Source organism: Anneissia japonica, unplaced genomic scaffold, assembly GCF_011630105.1.
Source record: "Anneissia japonica isolate Jap-2015-1 unplaced genomic scaffold, ASM1163010v1 scaffold287598_len761594_cov195, whole genome shotgun sequence".
Classification (NCBI taxonomy): Eukaryota; Metazoa; Echinodermata; class Crinoidea; order Comatulida; family Comatulidae; genus Anneissia; species Anneissia japonica.
Window position 1 is genome coordinate 207,359 of NW_022705477.1, and position 21,910 is coordinate 229,268.

General features: G+C 32.3%; 1 protein-coding gene across 8 annotated transcripts in view; it reads left to right on the plus strand.

Moving 5' to 3' along the window:
* The window catches only part of LOC117105548 (proteoglycan 4-like), a 76,982-nt gene that overhangs the window by 7,865 nt on the left and 47,207 nt on the right, over nucleotides 1-21,910 (plus strand). For 7 of the 8 annotated variants that reach the window (XM_033246722.1, XM_033246717.1, XM_033246725.1 and 4 more), the window contains exon 2: nucleotides 19,011-19,463. In XM_033246722.1, the coding sequence (XP_033102613.1) occupies nucleotides 19,011-19,463 (453 nt within the window). Of the gene's footprint in view, nucleotides 1-15,663; nucleotides 15,813-19,010; nucleotides 19,464-21,910 lie in introns of those variants that run through there. The other variant, XM_033246718.1, reaches the window with a different exon arrangement.

The window sequence follows — 21,910 nt, forward strand, 5'->3', positions numbered from 1 at the left end:
TTAAACCTTTCTATTGTTTGAAATTAGATCGATAAGTTTATGATAAATTATTCTGCATTCTGACTATTGATTCAAATAATCACAGAACTTGTTTTTTGCTTCGTGCTGATTATGTGCAGACGATAAAAGCATATGGGAATCCTGTATTGCTGTTAACGCAGTATGTCAGAGTTCAAACGTATCTAGTGAGTAGTCGGCAACTAATGGTGCGTAATATTAGTTAGAATCTCTGCATAATGTTTTAATGTTGAGTAGCTAGAGTACAGTTTAACACTGTTAATAGTCAGACACCCCTGTGTTTAGTCAGATTTGATGCCAATGGCTTAATTTTGCGGGAAATTTTTACCAAATTTATTAAATTCACACTGGAGTCAATAATTTAAATTTGCTTTAATTTTTTTATTTATGAAAACCCATTAAATAATACCTGAAGAAGCCATGTACAGTAGTCATTATGGCTAGTGGCTAATAATTAGCCTCTCCCTTAACTAGACCATAACTAAACTTAATAGAAACATACAGATATTTAATTATTATTTGTTTTTATATTATTATTATTGTTACTACAGTATGTCTTATGTTAAATGGCTATTATTCTAATGTATGTATTATTGATATTATTTTTTATTTTAAAATAGTATTGTTTTTATTATTGTAATATTCATTTTGTATGGAGTGGAATTCTATACTGTAGCTTGGTGGTTAAGATGGTGGGCTTCTAATCCTTTGCAATGTCCTTCAATCTTAATCCTAATCATTGGACTTAGTTTACTGTATAGACTGTCAGTCCATGGTGTAATCTGTCTTGTCATTGAAATTGTACTTGATGTCGGATGGGAAAGATATACAAAAGGTAATGTTAATTGTTTGCTATAGGCCTATTCATTAATATTAATAGTAGTATTTCATTATTAATAGGATATTACTGTAGTCAGCTACAATAGGATAGAATATTATTGACTTTGTTTAGGGTCTTAGTATTAAATGATAATTAACTCTAAAATTTAAAATAGTATTAAATATTATTTAAATTGTAGATAAAGAAGTATATGCCTTAAGTTTTTAAATTCTAATATTTTATAAAAAATATAAATTTTGTTGTTTTCTATGGAAGGATTTTGTGAATCACAGACAGAATTTCTTCAATTATTGACTAAAGTTCAAATCGTGACATTTTTCTAATATTAGACTTTGTGTCTGCGTTAAGGCCAAGCAAAAAAATATATTGGTTTCTCAATCCTGTATAATTCATTCTTGTTGCCTCTTGAAGTTTTTAAAAAAAATTTTATGTTCAAATAATTTTTCATTTTTTAACATTAATATCATCTGCTTTCCTGTGAAGATCAGATTTGATGTTGCCATAACAACTGGGTCAAAAGCTTACTGTATAAAAAGGGCCCTCCATTTATCACATTTATCAAATAGTTTGCTAAGAAACTATATTTCGACTTGGCTTCACTTGTTCTTGTAATAAATTTTCTAAATTGGAAGGAAACAAGAAAATCATATTTTTTATTGAAAGTATAATAATATTTATTTACCTTATCTTTTGTTTACTTGACATAAAGCTTAGAGACCATGTTTATTTGCACCTTATAAATCAACCTGTTATTATTTTTTATAGCCTAATAAGAATGCAATTTAACATTAACAATAATGATACTGCAGCCTACCTCTGAGCTAACTGGTAGTAACTGACTGTTTTACAAACGCCTCTGGAAACCATTTTCCATGATCGGTTTCTTAAAAAGGCAGAGGCTATTATGGGCGACCAAATTCTTCCTGCCTCAAACCTATTCCAATTGATGCGCAGTGGTCGACGTTTTCGTTCATTGAAAGCCACTAAGGCTAGATTCAGGAATAGTTTCTTTCCTAGAGCAATTAGGGCTCTAAATTGTAGGTAAATGTTCCATACTTTTGCACATTGTTTCTTTGTTTGTGTTTGTTCTGCCTTTTGGAATGTGTTTTTACCACAGAGCAAAACAAATTTCTATGTTCTCCTGAACAATGACAATAAATATGATTGATTTACAATACATAGTGGTCCAAGGTTTGAAAGGATTCCAACATGAATTGATAAATGTAATAAACTAAACTGGCAATGTGAATATAGTTCAAAGTAGAGGCATCACATTAGTGTGTCATTAACATATACTTTACTACTGTATGAAGGGATTACTCCTTCAATTTCAATGGTTTGAATTGATTTGATTGTGTCTGTGATTGGAGTGCACAATGCCAACCCTTTGCATCATTAATTGGATTAACTTACTAGCTTTGTTCATAGCTAATTTTCAGCTTAAAAGCTCACATGAGTTTGCAATATGTTTTGTATATGAATCTTTTTTATCAAAGGGATAATGTCATGTGTTGATATTCCTTGTTATTTTTTCATTCACCCATTTCCTTTATTCTTCCTTTCTTATCTTCTCTTCCTGGTTTCTCCCATCAGTTTCCCCATTGAATGATGGTATTGTAGTTTATGTCTGGTTTAGACAGATAGCAATGGGAAAGTTGTTTCATTTGGATGGGTACTGGGTGAGGTATAGATAGATTGAGCTTAGCACTGTTAGTAGTACAATAGTCGAATGAGTAAAATGGGACCTAATGACATGAGGTAATTTTAAATAGGCTGCCATAGGATTGATTGTACTATTGTCAGAATTCATAATGCATCATTTCTTGGGGCTTGCAGTGCTTAGAATTATTGAGTACCAAGAATTTCAGGCAAAGTTGTTTGGGGCAGACGTGGGATTAGACAGTCTTCAGTAGTTCAGGGAAAGGTACTGTAGGGCCCTTCAGGAAAGATTATTGTATGCATTTATAAGCCAAGCAAAGGCAGAACAAAGTGGTAAATTAGTGGAGTTCCTGTTGTAATTCAAAGTCAACATGCTATCGGAAACCAACTATGAAGTCTGTTCACTGAGGAACTGAGCAAACTAGACTATGATAAATCACGTTGATAACAATAATAATAACCAATCATAAGTTCTGACCACACTATCAACTTTACATGACAAATTTGTGGAATTGACCATATATGGTATGGGTATGCTGATGTCATAACATACACATAGATATGATGATGTCATAACATACTGTACACATAGTTATGATGATGTTATAACATACGCATGTATAGGCGATTCACAGGTATTGTCCATTATTAAATTTGATAATTCTCGGTACGCTTAAGTTTGATCATTTAATCATCAGTTCGTCTGTCCCCTCGGGTGGGGGGGAGTTCGGCTTGACACTGCATTCCACCCTCCCCTGTCACCAACTCTGCTTACATCAACCACTGTACTGTTATCTCTGACAAATCTGTCAGTCGCTTTCTATTATGTTAATTTAAGTAGATTCACCTTTGAAGGGTCTTGTTATTTCAGCTTGTTACATATTACTGGCTCATTTCATAATGATTCATATTAAATCTCAATTTGAATCAACTCATTCTCGTTAGCAATTTAACGCTCTAATTGATGCATCGCCTTTCATTAAACTCCCGTCTCTAGTTAATCATAGTCTTTCAATTATCATATTTTAATATAAGCATATGCTTTTTCAGTACTTCTTCAAAATACAGTACTTTCCTACCATTAATAATAGGTTTTCATTATTTATTAAATATTAATAAGAAACTGTCTTAAACTTACACAACAAGCGAATTTGTACCATTTGAGTTAGGTCAATCTTAGATATTGTTGATGAAAATTAAAATGACCATGCAACACATTCATATCAAACTAATTAGCCAATAACTATTATTACAAAATATTTATATTAATTCCGTCTGGTTATTAAGACATCCGGTATTTTTCAAAAAACATTTATCTATTTAACAAGGCATAAAGATCAGAAAGGCTCCCTGGGATAGCAAGGATTATTAACGTTTGCATTTGGAATTAGAGTTGATAAGATAAAGACAGGTTTTCTGGCATTGCTCACAGACTTGTGAGTCATATGTTACTTAGTAACAGGAAGTGTGGTGGGCCTTTCATGTGTAGTCCATTCACTGCACTTGACCTACCTGCTAAAAGGTCAACACAATCTCAATCCCGCTGACTACACACCATGTGGTGTCTTTTGTTGATTTTTCGGCAGCCTACTTGCCTACTAATGAACGAACGAACACTTGATGAAGTGTGAGTAAGCCTGATAGTGTTCAGAAATAGAAGGGCGCCTCTTGTAATGAGTGCGCCACTGACTTGGAAGTAATTTCTTTATTATCGTTGTGGTTTATGAATACAAGAGTACTGTGGCACCTTCAGTGGACAATTAATGTTTTGCAAATGTAATACTGCTCAGGTGGTTAGCCCCAGGGGGTGTCCCCAGGATGGTAGGCTCAGGCGGTTGTTATTATTGAGTCCTTTTGATACATTCATTGCCACTCATTAGCAATACCATAATGGATTTCATTGTCCTTCCAATATTGCTTCTTATAACTTGATTTGAATTTCTCGCCTTCAAACAATAATGAAATATGGAGAATACAAGGAATACATAAATTTCTAGTTTGTGTTGTTCCTGAGTTGTTACTGTTTTGTTGTGTTGTTGCTATGTTCTGTTGCTGTTGTTTATTTTGCGGTTGTTGTCATTGTCATTTGTTAATTGTTGCTATTTATTTGTGTTGGTGGTATTGTTGTTCCTCTTGTCTTTGTTACTGCTATTGTTGTTGCAACTGCTGCTGTTCCACTTGATGTCATAGAAAGGGATAGCATTGACAAGTCATAAAATTGAGAAACCAGTTGATTATTTGACATTATTGTGGAATGTACAGACGTGATGCTTGGCAAGTTTACTAATGATACCTGTTGAGAAGTGCCATAATAAATTGCGTCTAATCATGACTGAACATATCACCATAGCAACAGCTTCAAATCTAATGTTTCAATCAAACTGATCATCTGTTTGATATTGTCCCTCCTAAGATCTCATGACCAAAACAAGTATACTGTAAATACATGAATAGTACTAATTAGGTCCAGAAAGAGGATTTTATTGAAATTTATTAAGATTAAATGTATATATGGCTGAAATTTAAATAAATAAAAAAGTCATAATTATAATTTCATAGCAAAAGTTTTGAATTAGTATACTGTTCGTTAAATATCATTAACAATACTGATATTAACTGGAGTTACAGATAATATAAGATATGAAAATAATGATAAATGAAAGTTAAGGTAAACTATCCAAAAAAAAATCGTTATAAAGCGTTAGGTGAGAATTTTTTATTTCTTATTTAGCAAATAGTTTTGCCAAAAATATTCAGACGGAGGAGAATTGGTGAATGTAAACAGTGTAGTAATGGGATGGTTAAATGCTTCAAATTTATATAATTAGGAAGAAATACATATCTTATCTTTGAAGATTTCAAGACAGCGGAGGGCGTACTAAAATTGAAGAAAATCTTTAAAAATTTTTCTGAAATTTCCGTTTTTTGTTGCAGCGGGTGCGCTATTTAATAGGCCAAAAATAAAATTTTATTTTTATATGAAATCATCAATATTTGCATGCGGCGAGTTCGCTAAATAAGGTATAAAAAATGTTTTGCCTTAATCTTCTTTTTCTTCTGAATTTAGCGCCAACTTCGAAAAAATGGCTTCAGCGCGAGCTTCATCTGTTCTAGATTATTCTGTCATTTCACTATAAGTGTGTCCTGAAATGAAATGGTTATTATTAATGCTATGGGATAGATTCACTCAAGCAATTAGAATTCTTAAAATGCATGATCATTTCATATGCGCCATGTAAACCGAATACAGCCAATGCTGTGTGTTTGATCGACCCACTTCTAAATGCATACAGTAGCAATGTGTAGGTTCATAATTTGATGTTATGTCGGTAGGTCATTTTACGTAGACATATCCTGTTCTTTTCTATTTTGGTCTTGTATTAACAATTCTTCCAATGTGTTGCACCAACACAAAAGGTATATTTAAATTGTAATGTACACTAAATACAATATATAGGTCGTGTTTTTTTATACAGATACTATGTGAACAATTAAATTTGATAATTGGGCCATGGGCTATCATACATGACATTGCGTGTCATTCAATAATGAATATTCATTAATATGCTAATGAACCAACTCTACTTTCATAAACAAGATGTAATATAGATCATCAGTTTGGTTTATATTGTCATTATCAATTATAAAGCAGAAATTGGATATGCTTTGCGGTATATACCGTTAAGGATTTCCAATAGATCATCACGTCTTGCTCCAACTATTTCTAATATAATGGTAAATTGTTGTCGGTAATATCAGAATTTCTGCAAGTCATTGATTTCTCACAAGTATTTTTACTGATATTGATCCACCCTGTGTTCTTATATTTATCAGTGTTGCACTATTTGCAGGGTTTAATATTTAACATTTATATTCCAATTTCCTCAGCATCATTAGTATAGACACTGTAATTTATTGAAAAATCTTACCATGAGAGTGTAGGTTGTTATGAAAGGTGCCCTCTGTTGTCCAACATTGGGTTTAGGAATATCACAGCTGCAGTTAATGATATGCATGGTTTATATTAAATCAACTGTGTGTAGCCTACAGTGTATGAAATTAACTATTTCTATATGTAATGTAGGATAAAATAAAGTAATGTGAGATGTTCTGAACTGGTTGTAGTCATTGGATTGTGACTTCAATTATTGTGAATCATTGATTTAAGTTGGGAACCCTGAGGAAAAAACAAACATCAATTGTACTTTTAAATATTGGTAAACAATATTGGTAATATTATTTAGTGATTGACATTGTTGAATTATCATAAGCATTGTTGATGTTATGGAATTTTGTATTAAAAATACATACTTAGCAAATAAAACTAGAAAAAAATTATTGTTTTTGACTACTGTAGGTACTAAAGGTAATGGTTGTCATAATTCTTTTAAAAATACCTATTTTCACAATGGAATGATCTATTCTGCTCTATATTTTTGTGCATAGTAGCCTAATCCTTTTGAATCTCAGGCTAAATTCTTGTCTTTCTTACATAAAAAATATGAACATAATAATCATAGAAATTTACTATTTTAAAACTGTCTTTATGTAAATTTTTTTTTTAATTTTGCATGAATTAACATACTAATTTTATTCATATAATTTGAACTAGAAATTTCCAGTGTAGAATGTTGATATTTTACTTATCTGCACAGTCAAATGTAAACAAAATATTCTTTAAATTATTTTAATTTTTATAATGTTTTCTATTTAATATAATTTATCTGACCAAACTTTTTGATTACTTTGCTGTTGCCTAGGCTTTAGAAAATGTCACTCTTGTCATGCATTGAACAACCATTGTTTACAAAAAACAATTTGATAAGAATGTCAAAATCTTCTAATTGAATAAGTAATTGCTTAAAGGATAGCATCCTGCCATTTAGATCATTTTAGAATCATTTTAACCAAGTTATTTATCTCCATTAATAGTTTGCTAACCCATTGCCTCAGACAAGCCATCAGATCTAGCAAAAAGCATTGAAATAGGACGTACATGCTTAAATATGCCATCTGTAGTGAAGCATTGCTATTACTTTGAGGTATTTTTCAGATGGCGCTGTAGTTAATCTGTTGCCTGTCTTTAAACTGCACACCATGAATGATTGCGTATCTACATTTGCTTGTCAGTTGGGGAATGTGGATCAATACATTGTGGAATACAGTCAATATATAATAATTAAACCATCCGTTGAATCTACCATCCATAAATTTGTACATCATAATTTTAAGATCTCATGATATAGATTTTGTATTAAAATTATGCAATGCTTCATTCATGTTGCTTTTGTTGGCGCATAATTCCGATTCTTTTCAAGTCAAAATTGTGACAAAGAAGCCAAAGATATTCTGTAGGACAAAGAAGATCATAATGGTAGGTAGTCCCTGGGCTGATGATATGGGATGACGATCTGTGATGAGGGTGGCTGGCAGTATACAATGTAGGAATTCCTCTATATGGTATAAGTGTAGTAGGGCCTATGGTAAGGCTGGTTTGGTAACCTATGATACTGTAAGAGTGCCAATCTTCATTTGGTCTGGCATTCTTATCTGTGATGGGTTGCAGTATGTGATAGAGGTTGCATTCACCTGTAAAGGACTGCCGTCTAACATAAAGGTAGCAGTGTATGATAGGAGTGGTACAGTAGGCCTTGATATGGGTACCTGTGATACGGGTGGTAGTAGTGTACTGTACTAAAGTTGTGAGAGTATGTATGGAGGTGGCCGTCTACAGTGGCAAGGTCATGGCAGCCTCTGGTAGTACTGGGAGTCTAAGATTCTGGTGGTAATCTTAGATAGGTGTGGCAAGCTACAATAGTGTGGCAGTCCAATATTATTAATAGGACTGGTACAATAGCTTACGATATGTGTAGTGCTGTACGTACAGTAGTTTTGATTGGGGTGGTAGGGAGCCATAGGCTTAGCCAGAGAGCCGTCCGGCCGTCTTTGGGACGGCCTACAATTATTTAGGATGGCCACTTTTACTGTGACAGCTTAGGTGGCTTTAGCATAATCAGCTCTGCCTAGCCTAATTGGGACTGGTCTGCCTGTAGCAAATTCTTTATATTCTCAAATCTATCGAATGTTACATTAAACTAAAGCTAAATCATATTTACATTTGATAAAAACAACATTTATTGATTGAATGTACGTTGTTTTCGTACCTATATTCAGTGAGAATTTCCAAAGATGGGCGTGGCCTGCCCATCAGCTGAGTGCCACGCCCACTGGCTTCCATTTTGGACGGCCTATTTCGTTGTTCTGCCTAAACCTCTGTAGGGAGCCTAAGATAGATGTGGCAATCCATGGTAAAAGCTACCGTCTATGATAGTGGTGGCAGTGTACTAAGGCAGTCTACTAGGTAATCTGTTGGTAGTATGATAGGGATAGTTTTGTAGTCAGACATAATGAATATGGTAGTCAAAGATTATAGTATTTGGAAGATGATGTTTATTTTCTCTTCTCTGCATCATTTACTATTCACCTGATTGGCATTTAAAGTTTACAGGTTCACTTATATTTCGACACATACCACGCTCACACTATATTCTAAGCTATGCTAACATGTGTGTAAGATCGAATGGAGTTAACACAAAATCAATGCGATATAGTTAGTGCACTGAGGTGTAATGGAATTCATATTGAGTCACCATTAGCCATTTATAAACACTTGGCCAATTATAACACCTGTCCTAGCATAGAATCATATCATTTTTGTTTAATCTGGTTCACATACAATATCACTTCTGAAAATTAAAACTTGGAAAAAAAAATTAACAGAGGACTGAATTCATAATTTGTCTATATTAGTCACCATTTCCATTTTTAATAAATTTTGCAATTAAATTCACTTAAAACGTAGTTTTACGAGGACGATGAATGAGCTGAATGTTTGTCTAAACACTTATTGTTGCTGCCACTGATCAATCTCCCAGGGGTTCCCTTAGTCCTTGTCTAGGTACTCATGCTTTGGAAAAAGAGTTTAATGTTTTGCAATGCAAAGATCTTTTTCCATGAAATAATATATTAAAATCTTAGCCAAAAATTATAAACAGAATTTTACACAACAAATATTAATCTAGTAATCTCAAAGTGATACACATTATCAAGGACACAGTTTTTTTTTCACTTTGTATTATCATTACTAAAGAATAACAATAGCCACTTAAATGAAAACCACAATAATAGTTAAAAAGGACATAACCACAGACTCAGCATATATTATTAAGAGGAAGTCCTAACACAAAATACATTTTGCAAAGAATACTGTATTTTCAAAACTCGGGTCACATGAGGAAAGCACACGTGTAAGTAATACTTTTCTATTCTTTAATACTCTTTAAATCAGATTTTATGTTTTTTAGTAAAATAAATTATAAATATACGACTTTTTTTTATGACTGATAGTATATCGTCAATTAATTACCCACTAAAGCCCTATTCCAGTGGTTATGCCAAATAACAAAAATTCCTTGTTTCCAGTCCTATCCCTCACCATTTTTTGGGCCTGCATCAATTTTTTTTTTTTTTTTTTAATTTTGGGGTTTTTTAACATCAAAAATGCAAAATTTCAATTGCTGACACTTTTATAGATTACTGAGCATTTTTAAACACAAAGACCATCATAAAAGCAAGAGAAACAATGATAAAACTATTGACAAATTGTTTACAATACATTTTGCTACGCAGAGAACATTCGTTGGCATATTTTGACCAACTGTGAAAAATAATAAATATCAAATAATAAGTGCCTCCCTCACCAACTTTTTGAAAAACCCAGGACAGGAAACAAGGATTTTTTGGCCATATGTGTTTCACTATGTATAGTTGATAAAACAGTAGGCTTAAAAACTATATCTTCATTCCTTTTTACTACACCTTGGGAGCAGCACATTTGACATTCAAAATTTGGAATTTTTTTTGTTTTTTTATGTTTAAATTTGATACTTTTGTTTTTAAAAGAAATAAACAAAAAATTTTAAAAATAGCAAATACCAAAGATAATTCAAATTTAAATCTCTTGAAGACTTAAATTTTCTATGATTTCATCTGATTATTAACATAGCTAGTATGATTATGCAAATTACACATTCCTTGACTATTAATACACACAAATTTGAGAAAATATTGTTGGACCGTAGAACAATTGTTGTTTATCTTCTGTGTGAATACACAAAATTTGGTTGGCTGGATGATAATCTTGGTATGAAGAAGCCTTTCTTTGATGGCAGCTATGTGTGGGATTTGGCTTTGTTGTGGCCAGCATTAGGATGATCCGTTACTAGTGTACTCTGCTTGTTCTGTATTAAGCTTAGTGAGTAAGAGACACGTTGAATACTATTTCATCATACCAGTACACGTAACCACATCGTTTTTACCAACTGGGAATAATTCAAAAGGTATAGTAGTATAATACTGTTATATATTTTGATTAGAAATCTATATTTTTTTAAGTGGTTTTGTGTACAGTAGTTTGAGGCTATATCTTCTCTGAGTTTGGGAAATGTTCTTTAACTATGTCTCCCTTCAATTAATGACCACTTTTGGGACCAGTGTTTCAGTATGGTCTTTAATTGGAATAAAAAAGATAAAAAATGTTTTCTAACTTGGGACCACAAAAATGTGATCTTTAGTTAGATGTGGTCTTCAATTGGAGGGGTCTTTAATTAGAGTGAGACCTGTAATAGGAAGCACAATATTATTATATCAAAAATATTTGATGCTATTCCAATTCTCATAATATCAACATTTGAAATATTATAGTATAGTACATTTACAAGTTAACATATTCATACCAATATGTGTTAGGCTAAGAGATTCCTATTTAGCATTGCTAAAACCTTAGTAAAAGCTGAGTTGATTTTCACACGGATTCCATAGCATTAAAAGCTGAAAAGAATATTACTGTAGAATGAGTATTTAAAGCACATTTGTTTTTTGGACAGTTATCCACTGCCTATCCTTGCCATTTACTTCTTAAAAATATCATTTGTTAAAAAAAAAAATCCAGAAATTATTTTTCCCAATGGTTTTAAATGGAGCACAATTTTTTAACTACTTTTTACTACTGTATTAGACTTTAGATTTTTGTAGTAATAAATTTGTCAGTTTTCAAATCAATTTTCTACTATGTCAGTAACAATAATGATGTCAATGACCAAATGAAGCATTTAATATTATTCTGTGTTCTACACCCAAGGAAATGCTCTGGTCAGGGTCACTGATTTTATTTAACTATTATTTAAAATAGATTTTTGTTTGATGTAATGTTTTAAATACTTTGTATTCTCAGCACCTTAACTGAATATTAATTAAAATCCGTTTGAAGTATTTGCAATAGATAAATATTTGCATAGGGCTAGGATCCTTGTTTCTGTGTTGGATCATGGCTACAGTAGGTGACCATTGTCAAGGCTACACTACTCCATTGGCATTGTAAAAACCATAAGAATTCAAAAACCAGCTAATTGTGATACATCCCATAATCATTGTAGCCCTATAATACGTAAGGGCTGGGTTGTAGAATTAGCTATCTCTGAAATAAGATACCAAGGTGTTATAATTAAAATTATTGGATTTTTATTCCATAGTGATTATCTTAAAGCCATATTTTGTGTCAGCCATTGTTACTTTTCGTGAATTTTCTGAGTTGCTTTTAAATTGATGCCTACAGTTATTTGTCAGCCATTCACTTTAGACATGGTTCAAGAATGCTACAGTTGACTTTACCAGCTATATTGATACCTTCTTATTGTGTTTTAGTAACCTTCATGGCTTGTTTGGCAAGCTTACAAAACCCACTCATCAATATTAAACATACAGTATATTAGACATGTAACCAACCTTGTCCTCTTTTAACTGGCAGAGCAAATGCTTTAATTCTTTCTATTGTGTTCTGTATTGTTTAAGCCAATATGTTGAGTTCCTTCTGTTCTCTTATTAATCGTCAATAGAGCAATCTTTGACCTAATCCAAAACAGGTACTTATATAAAAGGATTTTAATATATGAGTTGTTTATATCTGGAATTACAGCTGTAATCAACACTCCACACTCTGTATTATTAATACAGTAGGAATTATTGAAGTTTAACATTTTATAGAAGTGCAAAAATTCATTAATTATCAACCATCAACAATAGTATCACTAGGAATTTTTTAAAGGTATGTACATTTGTTATTATTGTGACAGGTATTCAGTTTGGATACTTGAATTACATGATTTTTTTGTGAGTTCCTAATAATCCAAGACCATCCTCTGTAGAGATGGCCAATGAATATATTCAGTATTTATTGTGGAAGCAATAACTAACAGACCATATGGCCATATTACAGAATGACAATCCAAACTGGAAATCCACCTGTCTGTCAGAAATAGGATCAAAGGTTAACAAAATTTTATGGATTGGGGAAAAGAAAATATATATATAGACCCAATTTGATGGAGATTATATCCTATAGCAGTAAAACAGAAGTCCTATTTCACTTCCTAAGAGGGGAGGGATTTGTGATATTGGGGGAATGCTCAGATCAGCAGCTGGTGTAAAGAGTCAAAGCTTTTAAACAATTTAGTATTAGCTAATTGAGCAATGACTATGGAAAATAACTAATTTGTCTGATTATAGTATAAGTAAACAAATTTAGCCTACCTGTATGAAGTTGGTTTATATTGAAATTGATTTATTTACTTACTATATTTGTCACTTATTACAGAAATCTGGTTTATACTGGCATAATAAATGATATGAATATAAATAATTTAATAATAAAATAATATTAATAATTGAAGAGTTTTTTTTTTGTCAAGAAAATGGACACTTACAGAACCACTAATTTCACAATTAAGAAATTCCTTTGTCAGATGAACTTAATATTAATTATGCAAGTCTTCTAATTATTGATTTAGTATTGACTGGATATCTTAGATAACTGACAGTCTTAACACCTTATTATACAATGTTGATACTCTATGTAACTTCCTTATTTTTGAATTTCTTTTATTCAAAGATACATGTAATATTTAAGACTTTAAAAATAAAATTCAATATTTGTTAAGGTCTGTCCAGATTATGAAATTTTATTTGACAAAAAACTGGTATATACCCATATAGTCATGATTTACCTGTATACAGTATGGTCCTTTTATGTTAATCATGACCATATTAAGGCATGTCACATGTTTTTGTCAGATCGCATTTAATAGTTTGGACAGGGCTTTATTTTAGTTGCTTTCCAATTAAATCTAAGTTGTAGAGCCACCAGGCGGTAATTGAAGGGTCCTGGGTTGGAAGCTAATTGAGAAACATTCATGAAACATCTATATTCAACATCACTATTGAAATGTAGCCATGTTCTTGTAGGTTCTGTGGTATAGTACATAGCTAATGGTGATGTACACATTATTGCTTTCAGCATAATATGTAATAGGTCAGTTTTTACGTCACCAATGTAGCCATGTTACAGTATGGGCTACACTGTACATTCAGTTCACTAATTGTATTCACAATTTTAAAGTGTTATATGTTTACAGTAAGTCTACTATGCTCTTTTTATCACTCTATTGTGCTACTTGGTATTTCACCAACATTAAATAGAAAGATATGAAAAAGGATAAATAATATCATTAAGAATATACAGTAGATCCATATTATGGATGTTTTAGAGTTCATTGTTCATTCCAGAAGCCTTACTCTACCGTGACACTCGGTACCTCACCCGTGAAGCATCACATTGGCAGTGATCCTTGACTTAGTAATATTTTAGTCCGCTAGCTTACTGTAGGACTAGTAAGGCATTTCCTTGTTTACGCGCCTAATTCTATAAAATAAATCTTTTATTCTGTACAAATATAACATAAATGATCAAGATAAAATGTAGCCAAAAAATGTTTTTAAACAAATTTTGAACTGTTCAATCAGGATAATGCCATGTGCCTGATTATGACAGAACAATTTTGTTGAGTTTTATAGTTTAGCTATAGCTTTATACAACAAATATGGGAACACTATATTTTGTCTAAAATTCTGTGACACTTGGTGGTTATCCTGGTAAATACTGCTACGTTGTACATAAGGCGAGACTTTTTTTTATTCCTTGTTTCGTGTACTTATTTTTTTAAAGATCATCGGAGGAGGGCAGAATAAAAATAAAAACAAATTTAGCAAATAGTTTTGCCAAAAATATACAGATGGAGTAGAAAATAAAAATAAAATTTTATTGGTGAATGTGAAATGGGATGGTTAAATGCTTCAAATTTATATAATTAGGAAGAAATATACATATTTTTATCTTTGGAGATTCCAAGGCAGCGGAGAGCTAATAAACATTTTTAAAAACTTTAATTTTTTCTGAAAATTCCATTTTTTGTGGCAGCAGGTGCGCTAATTGGCCAAAAATAAAATTTATTTTTATTTGAAATCATCAATATTTGCGTTCGGCGGGTTCACTAAACAAGGTATAAAAAAAATCTCGCCTAATGAGAATTAGTTTATAATGCATCATACACATACAGTATGTGTTATAAAGGGGATTACCACTTTACATTCCTTGTTCCATGTTCCTATATAAATAATATTATATTTGTGTTGTTTACTTATTAGTATTTTAGATTTTATTCAGAAAAAAACCACAAGTAAATTGGATCTAATGTCCAGATAATGTATTGTTTCATTAATTACCGGTTGTACTGATTTTGACTTCCATCTAATTAGTTGGCAAATAATTGTCAAATTGCTATCTAGATTAAACTCAAATGTCGTTGCTAGCAAGCGTTGTGATGAGTTGATTTGTTGCCTGGTTGAGCAAGCGCAATCCAGCTTTCTTCATTCAGTTCTCCCTCAAAGGCATAACAGGAAACAAGAAACCTGCAAGCCCTCAGCCAGCATTTCCTGTGCACTGAAGTAATACATGCAGAGAGTCTGGCCTGGTTCAATGTATTCTGCACCACATCCTCCTCAATCAGGCCTCACTAACCAACATTCTATCCTCCATCTAAATTCATGTTTTGTTGATAAAATAAATGGAATGGTCCAATTCTTGACTTTTCCTCGTACAAATCTGTTGCCAAGTCGAATATTAATTCATACATTTTTTGGGCTGTCACAGTTATTGATATTCACACACTGTTGAGCGCTTATAACCTTGATGAGTGTGGTAGATTGGTATTGACCAGTTGAGACCCGAGGAGTCATTCATCGTTCAGATATTTCTCAGTGTGTGTGTGTTGTTGTTTTCCCAAGCTAGGATATCACAAAAAAGCGAACATGTTAAAGAAAGCCTATGATTATGTGTGGGCAGGTAGGTAGAAGTATATTCATTCATACATCTTTTGCGCTACATTATTTGGTGTGCTTGATAATATATTTTTTTGCATTGTTGTATTCATCCATGAGGATGCTCATGGTGCAAGTGTAGTGTCAATGTTGGAATGAGATATTGACTGATGAGGATTTGACCACTAGATTCTACGCTATGACATCAGTACAATATTTGAAGCTACTACACTGTACACTTTCTATCGATCATGTCACCAATGATTTCTCAGTCTTGTTCTATGCTAACTGTACATTTTATACTTAGGATATTATAATTAGTATGCTAAAGGGGCTGATATGTTGAGCTACGTTAAAAATGTGAATTAAGTGCAATAGCAACCAATGGGAATGTAAAGGTTAATCTATCTTCAGAATTTTCATCCCTGAAAAAGTTAGACATAATAAGTTATTTAACTTTATTTTATAGTTTTAATTGTTTTATTTATATTTAGTTGTATTAATGTCCTTGAACAAATATTACACCAATACTAACGATGAGTTTTATGTAGCAGAAAAATATTATATAGAATGTAGGTTATGAGGCGTGATATACTGTATATAATTAGGTTGCCCATCAGACTGTGGTCACCACCCTGAGATATCATAGTTAAAGGTTAGATAACATGGGGTCATTGTTGATGATCTTCCACCCATGGATTCTTAGATGAATGTTCCAAAAATGGACTGACATGAGTTTCGTTTTTCTTTCTTTTGTGATTTTCTGATGTTCGGTGATCACTACTATAGTAAACAAACAAATTAGGCTTTCATGATCAACACTAACGCCTTATGGACTTAACAATATTTTAATTCGCGAGGTATTGAAAGTTTTACTGGTTGATTACCTGATTTTTGAGCTTTTCTTTGTGTGCACTCAAACAAAGCTGGATTCGTGCTACAATTATTATGCCTGATTACAAGTAAATGCGAAATATTCTAGGCTTTTGTGCCGCGTTTTTTGTCTGTTTGTGTCTACGATGTTTCAAGAAGATCTAATTTTCACAGTATTTTGATTAGTTGTTCATTGAAAAATTTTCTGTCCTAATAAATTATTCTGTTATTCATCTGAGAGGCCTGAGAAAGGTCACTGCTAATTTGCATATCAATCAATAAATATTTTAAATTATGCATTTAGGTAAATCAAAAGGATTATGATTTCATTTTTTTTTAAGGCTTCTTGACAAACTGCCAGTTGAAATATTGTGTGGGATTGTGGTTTGGTATTTAAGATGTTTGCCTTCTAATCTCTAGGTCTATGGTTCAAATCCTGAAAGCACAAGAATTTATTTCATAGACTAAAAACAACTACCTTCCCAAAGCTTCCTATTGAACTTCTCACCAACTTTTTACCACCCCATCCCAAAGTAGCGAATCATTGTTGGACAAGAATAAAATAAATAAAATAAAGGATTGTCTTTTATAATGAAGATGAATATATTTATTATAAATCACCTTCACCTCCCTTTAACATATTCATGTAAAGACCACTTCCAGGAAATCTGTCAGGCCTCTGTCCTCGTCCATCCATCACCAAAGGGTTAGGGGGATGTATTATTTTCCATTAATGTCATTTGACATGTGAATGAGGTGGTGCAATCTCTCATGGATTCTCATTATGACTGGGTTTGTACTATCTCTCATGGATTCTCATCATGACTGATATTGCAATGTACTGAATAATGGGGTATTGACCTGGACGTTGTTTTGATTGGGATGATATGTTATTCAATTCTTATGTGGTGTACTTTGGATGTTGTGTCGCCCTCTTGTGTAACCTATAGTACAAGAGGCATGAGGTGATTTCAGCCTGAAAATAACTAAAGATAAAATAAAATATATCTATATTGTTGTTGACAGATAAAGTATGGTACGTTGTAATATGTTGAAATATTTTATAACAGCAGCAGACAAATATAATTTATTGTATGAACATGAAGGCTGAAATAATTATCATAAAAATGGTCTATGAGACCCAATTATAACAAAATGGGACTATGTGTCATGCCGTATTGGTTATAGACAACATGCTGATACTAATAACAATAGGAGATTATGATCTCTAGTTATTACTGGCCTTCGGTAATAGTGAATTATGCAGATTATAATAAATACATGTGCTGCACTAATTGATTAGTTTTGGCCAGCATTGGAGAACTAAACTTAGTCCATGCAGAGGATCTATAATAGAAGTATTATAGTAGATGAATAATTATCATATTAATCATTGTTATTAGCAATTTAAATCCTGTTTTTAAAGTGATTATGTCATTGTCCAGTGTTCATTATATTTTATACATAATTTGTTTTCTTCAGATTTTTAAAGTGTACATAGTATTGGTTGTAGTTATCAGTTAAATGTTAAAGCTAGTGTATTTTTTTTATTACTGGTACCAGTAGGTTAAAAATATAATATTTTTCCTGAATATTTAAATACTTAAATGTAATTTCAACGAATTTGCTATGATTTTGGGTCAAACAGTCAATGATTGGATCATTTTTACCTCAATTTTTTTTTATTGTACATGTGTAAAGTAGGAGTTTAGAATATCATGGTTTATACTTGCATAATCTTATTTAATGTCAGTTTGGTAACAAATCCCTAAATTAACAAGCATTACAAAAAACTGGTTGATTAGATTAAAGTTCTTGTAAATGAAGATTTATAATCATAATTAAAATTATTAAATGCTAGCATTAGTTCCATTTGTATTATGAATTTGTATTCATATGTTTACAAAGAACAGCCATTTTGTTTTATAAAACCAGCCAAAAGTTGTAGTCTGTCAGATGTTATCACTCCTTTCCTTCCTGTTTCAGTAAAGATACTGGCATCCTGAGATAGTCACTTTCTTATCTACAAATTCTGTAATTCCAATGAACTTTATATGTTTTTTTGTTCTTTTAGGAGGAGTTGACTCGCAACAAGTTATGTTGCAAATTGATGTCAGCTGCTTCTGACATCAATTTGCAGCTATTACTATTTAAATTGTCTATTAGTCCAATAAATAAATGGAATAAGTTAATGTTTATCTCAAGAAAATAAAAATAAATTGAATGCACTCCACACAAAGCAACTTAATCTTGTACAAAATCTTGCTCTCTTTCAAAGTGAAACATGCTTTCATCTTTTATATAATATTCATAATGAGTCAATAATAATTACAATTTTGTTTTCTTTCAGGTGCTTTTAATCATAATGAGGCCGAAGCACCAAGCCTAGATAACACATCCAATCCCATACACGAGAAAGAGACCCAGGACACAGCTGAACATCCTTCTGTAAATGAAAGTGGAGATTTCTTAGCCCCCTTACAGAACTCATCAGATACTCCAAGGACAGACATAGGAGTGTCAGACTCTGATCAAGGCGCCACTGACTCAGAAGCTGGAATAACCGATTCAGAGCCTATTGTCACAGACTCAGAGGCAGGAGCTACAGATTCAGAAGGAGGACTTATCGATTCTGAGACTAGTGGCACGGATCCTGCTAGACATCACGGTGATCAATTGTTAGCACCATCTGTAGAAGAACATAAACCAGAGGAAACAACTGGTGACAGTGACTCTCAGGCCAAACCTACTGATCTGCCAATTAAGGAAACACCTGCTGAAGGAGAAGATAATTCTAAGAAAGGTAAGGCAGACATAAATCTATTCATTCCTTTAAATGTATTAATGCCATGTTTCCCTACAGAATGTAGGAAAAGACTGGTATTGTTCTTGTGCTTTGTTATTCCTGGAAGAAACTTACCGAGCCTTCTAAGTCTGAAGAGTTAAGTAAAGATAGGAAGAGGAAATTGCATATAGGTGAATCAGTTCTTCGCTTCTTGAAGATGGAATATACTTGGGAAGAGATACTGGTCCTGCAGAAAGGATCCATGTTAAAATGTTTAAACTATAGTGTTGTCACATTGTTACTTTACAGTACTTCACTATCATTGTAGGCGAGGAGCTTCATGTATTGTTTCTCCACCAGTCGTTGGGAAGAGGCCTGGAATAGCTACTGTAACATTGATGTTGATACATGTGCTCTTAAAAAATGTGTAAATGAATGAAAACAGGCTGACATTGTGCACTATACTAGTTGAGATTCCAGCATTTTGAGAGTTCTTGAACAGTGAGTTATGATCAGTGTATTTATAATTGCTCATGTGTCGGACAATTATCTCCCATTAAAAGAAATCCCTTCTCAAACTGAACTTTTATGTAGACAGTGTTGATAAGACAAATAAGGTTAATGCAAGTGTTCAGTGGAGTTACCGATATACAGCTAAGACTAAGTGTTCAACATTGTGGAAATTGAGGAAATGCCACGACATGGCTTATCTTCCACAAGTAGTCATTATGACTATAACAATTACTGTAGAGTGCATGTGCTATCAGGCCTGGTTATGTTGTCAGTGATTTTAATTACATTTTGTATGACATAGAGTGTGTCTAAACTATCTTAGACGAGACTTTTTTTATACCTTGTTTCGCGAACTTATTTTTTTAAAGATCGTCACAGGAGTGTAGAAAAACAATAGTTTTCTTATTTAGAAAATTAAAAGGCAGCACTCAGAAACTAACTTAGATGTTATTTATTTAACACAAGCTTTAGCTGGCAGTCAATGCCAGCTTCACGATGAAGCTGGCATTGACTGCCAGCGAAAGCTTGTGTTAAATAAATAACATCTAAGCTAGTCTCAGAGTGCTGCCTTTTAATTTTCTTTATATATTGTTTAGACTAACACGGCTTCATTACCACTTTTTTCTTATTTAGCTAATAGTTTTGCAAAAACGTACAGATGGAGGAGAAAATAAAAAAAATCATCATTATTGGTGGGCAATAAACAATGTAAAGCCTTACCAAGTCTTCATTATACCATCTTCACTGTATAGTTCTTTATTTAATGCTGGTTTCCTGGCTATACCAGTTCTTATGGTATACACAGCTTGAAATCAGAGACATAAGCCTATATATTTTTTTTTTTTTAGCCTTAATTGATTTTTTTTACAGATAGATATTGGTGGAATATTATGGAGTAGTATTGTACAAATGTAGTAAATTACCTTTCTTTTTGTTATTCTTGTTTGCTCAGCTGGTATTCTCTAATTGAAAGTAGAGATTTCCTGATAACTACCATATGTAATTATGTTCATATACTAATTGCATAATGAATTCGGACTGACAAATATTCAAATAAGGAAATAACTATGTTTAATACTAAGCAAGAAATGATTTGCAATTTTTGAATAGAATCAATGGTTGTCAGACAGGTAATAACAAGCATGGTAGCTAGTTGATGGCTTATATGTTCTGATTAAAATTACCTTGATGCCCAGTAGGATGCATATTTAATTAGTAATCCATGTTGGAACGCGTAGTAACAGTAGTAAAGTGAAGAAATTAACCCTACATTTTTAAATCATGATTTAATAGACATACATTGAATTTTATTAAAATATTGAGAAATACATTACGTTTATTGAACAGTTTCTTTAATTTTAATAAACATTTAAAAAATACATAATAAATAATAATAAATTTCATAATTATCAACTATTAGTCAAAATTATAAATTTTCATCCAGTATAGTATTATATTAAAGCATGGAAGATATATCAATAATAATAGTAACATTTAAACTATTTCTGTGGAGGAGAATGCAAAACAGATAGTGCAGTAGAGAGATATTCATTATCATATTATTAACATACTGAGTGAGATATGAATGTATGTAATTGCTTAAGGCTTTCAACGCCAACGCTGCATTAAGTGTAATCAAGACGGAATAGGAAGTCTAGAATGCTGCATACTTCATGTATTAAACTGTTGCTTAGTTTTTGCCAGTTTTCCTGAACACCTACAACATCCTAATTATGCCATATTTGCCACCGTGGAGTTCAAAGTGGTCATGTGATGTATTTGTCACATGATTTGGCCATGTCTTGTGCTGCTTTTTTTTAACCAGTACAACTGCAATAACTCCACTTAACTGTGATTAATATGCTCAATTGAAATGATGAGAATAGTGATGTCTGATAGTAATATTGCGAATGCAGTCAGGGTCAAATTGATTTTGTAAACCATTCAATCAT